The following is a 1,455-nucleotide window of genomic DNA, read 5'->3' as shown; positions in this document are numbered from 1 at the left end:
TGTGGGGCACTGCGGTCGTTGATCTGCGTGACTTTTCGTAGGCGAGTTCCTTGCTGGATGTCAGCCAGCAGTGCGCTCCGGCCTTTGGGGTCTGCCTTTCTCGAGCTGGAAGTGTCTGTACTCACCTGTAAGAAAGTAAGAGGGATTCGAGTATAATCGCATATAACATTTGCGGATAAGCCCGATGTCCCGTTGGCTGTAAAGGTTACCTCCCATGGTTCTCTGCCTTCCCTGTTTGCCCTGCCCTACACCATTCCCAAGCTTGATCTCATCTGATCTCTATTCAGTTACCTACAGGTCTTGGTGGAGACTTATCTCCTGCCCTGCTCACGCCCCTCTCCCTGGGGACCTAGAATGGATGCCTTCTTGTGCTCAAACTCCCAGAAGTCTTAAGGAGCCCTGAATTACAGCCACTCTTGCTCCTCCTAGGTGAGACCAACCTGCAGGCCTGGCTTCTGACTGGATGCTCCTGACCCTGCTCCTAGGGTCTGAGTGATCACCCTGCCTGGTATCCCCAGGTCCCCACCTGGATCGAATCCTTTGCTGACCCCAGGATGACAGGCCTTGGTCCTGTTACCCTGTCTTGCCCTGGGCTGTTCACCTGAGTGGTATCAGGTCATGCTCAGTCCCCAGTACTCACATCCTCCCTGCTGTTGGGTGGCCCAATATGTCTCATAAATGAAGCAGATTCATCCTCGAGGAACTGGTATTGAGGGGACAATGGTGGCTCTCAGGTGAACATGGAGCAAAGGGGAGAACTGGGGCCCTGAGGGGTCATAAAATCGGGGAGAAAAGGAGGGCAGGGGATTATGGCGAAGGTTTAGTGACTGCCCACATTCTGTGCCTGGGTGCATTACATTGATCCTCATAAAATCTTGTGAGTGTCAAATGAGCTCGCCCTCATTTTACAGATGAGAAACTGAGACTATGAAATTATCTGTTCAAGGTCACAGGGCTCGGTTCAAACCCAGATTTGCTGAATTCCAAAGGCTTTTTACTTTGCTTTTTACTTTGTAATCAGTCACATGCCACGGTTAGGATAAGTGTCCTGCAGACTGCTAAACTGCTTCATAAACATATTTGCATTTTATCCTAACTCTGCGAGTAGCACCGAGGTCCAACTGTTTCGCTTCCACTGTAGCCTGAGCTGACGCAGAAGGCGTCTCCATGGCTATCGGAACCAGGGAAGACACCAGAAAGAACATTTGTGGGCTGGCGGCAAACAAGGAGAGGAGTGGGGTTGCACCGGAAGACAGCCAGAAGCATCCTCTGCGGTTAGAAGGTTTGTCCCACATGACCTGAGAGCCGGTTAAGCATTTCTTAAAGCAAGAAATACTTCTTTGCACCTGCTCTATGGGGAATACCATGTGTCTTCAGTTTTCAGCTTAAACATCACCGCCTCGGAGGCCTTTTTTGACCCCCAGTCTAACTAAGTGTTCTCTTTTAGAGCACCAT

At 50.6% G+C, this 1,455-nt stretch overlaps 1 protein-coding gene across 1 annotated transcript in view; it reads right to left on the bottom strand.

The window, feature by feature from the left end:
• The window catches only part of WIPF3 (WAS/WASL interacting protein family member 3), a 20,571-nt gene extending 19,402 nt beyond the window's left edge, over positions 1-1,169 (bottom strand). Inside the window, exons 1-2 of the mRNA XM_011361733.2 lie at positions 1,098-1,169; positions 4-125 (exon numbers count right to left, since the gene is read on the bottom strand). Coding sequence (XP_011360035.1) covers positions 4-125; positions 1,098-1,169 — 194 coding nt within the window. The remainder of the gene's footprint in view (positions 1-3; positions 126-1,097) is intronic.
• Between the last annotated feature and the right edge of the window lie 286 nt (positions 1,170-1,455).

Source organism: Pteropus vampyrus, unplaced genomic scaffold (genome assembly GCF_000151845.1).
Source record: "Pteropus vampyrus isolate Shadow unplaced genomic scaffold, Pvam_2.0 Scaffold69, whole genome shotgun sequence".
Lineage (NCBI taxonomy): Eukaryota > Metazoa > Chordata > Mammalia > Chiroptera > Pteropodidae > Pteropus > Pteropus vampyrus.
This window is presented reverse-complemented; position numbering and strand designations above follow the sequence as displayed.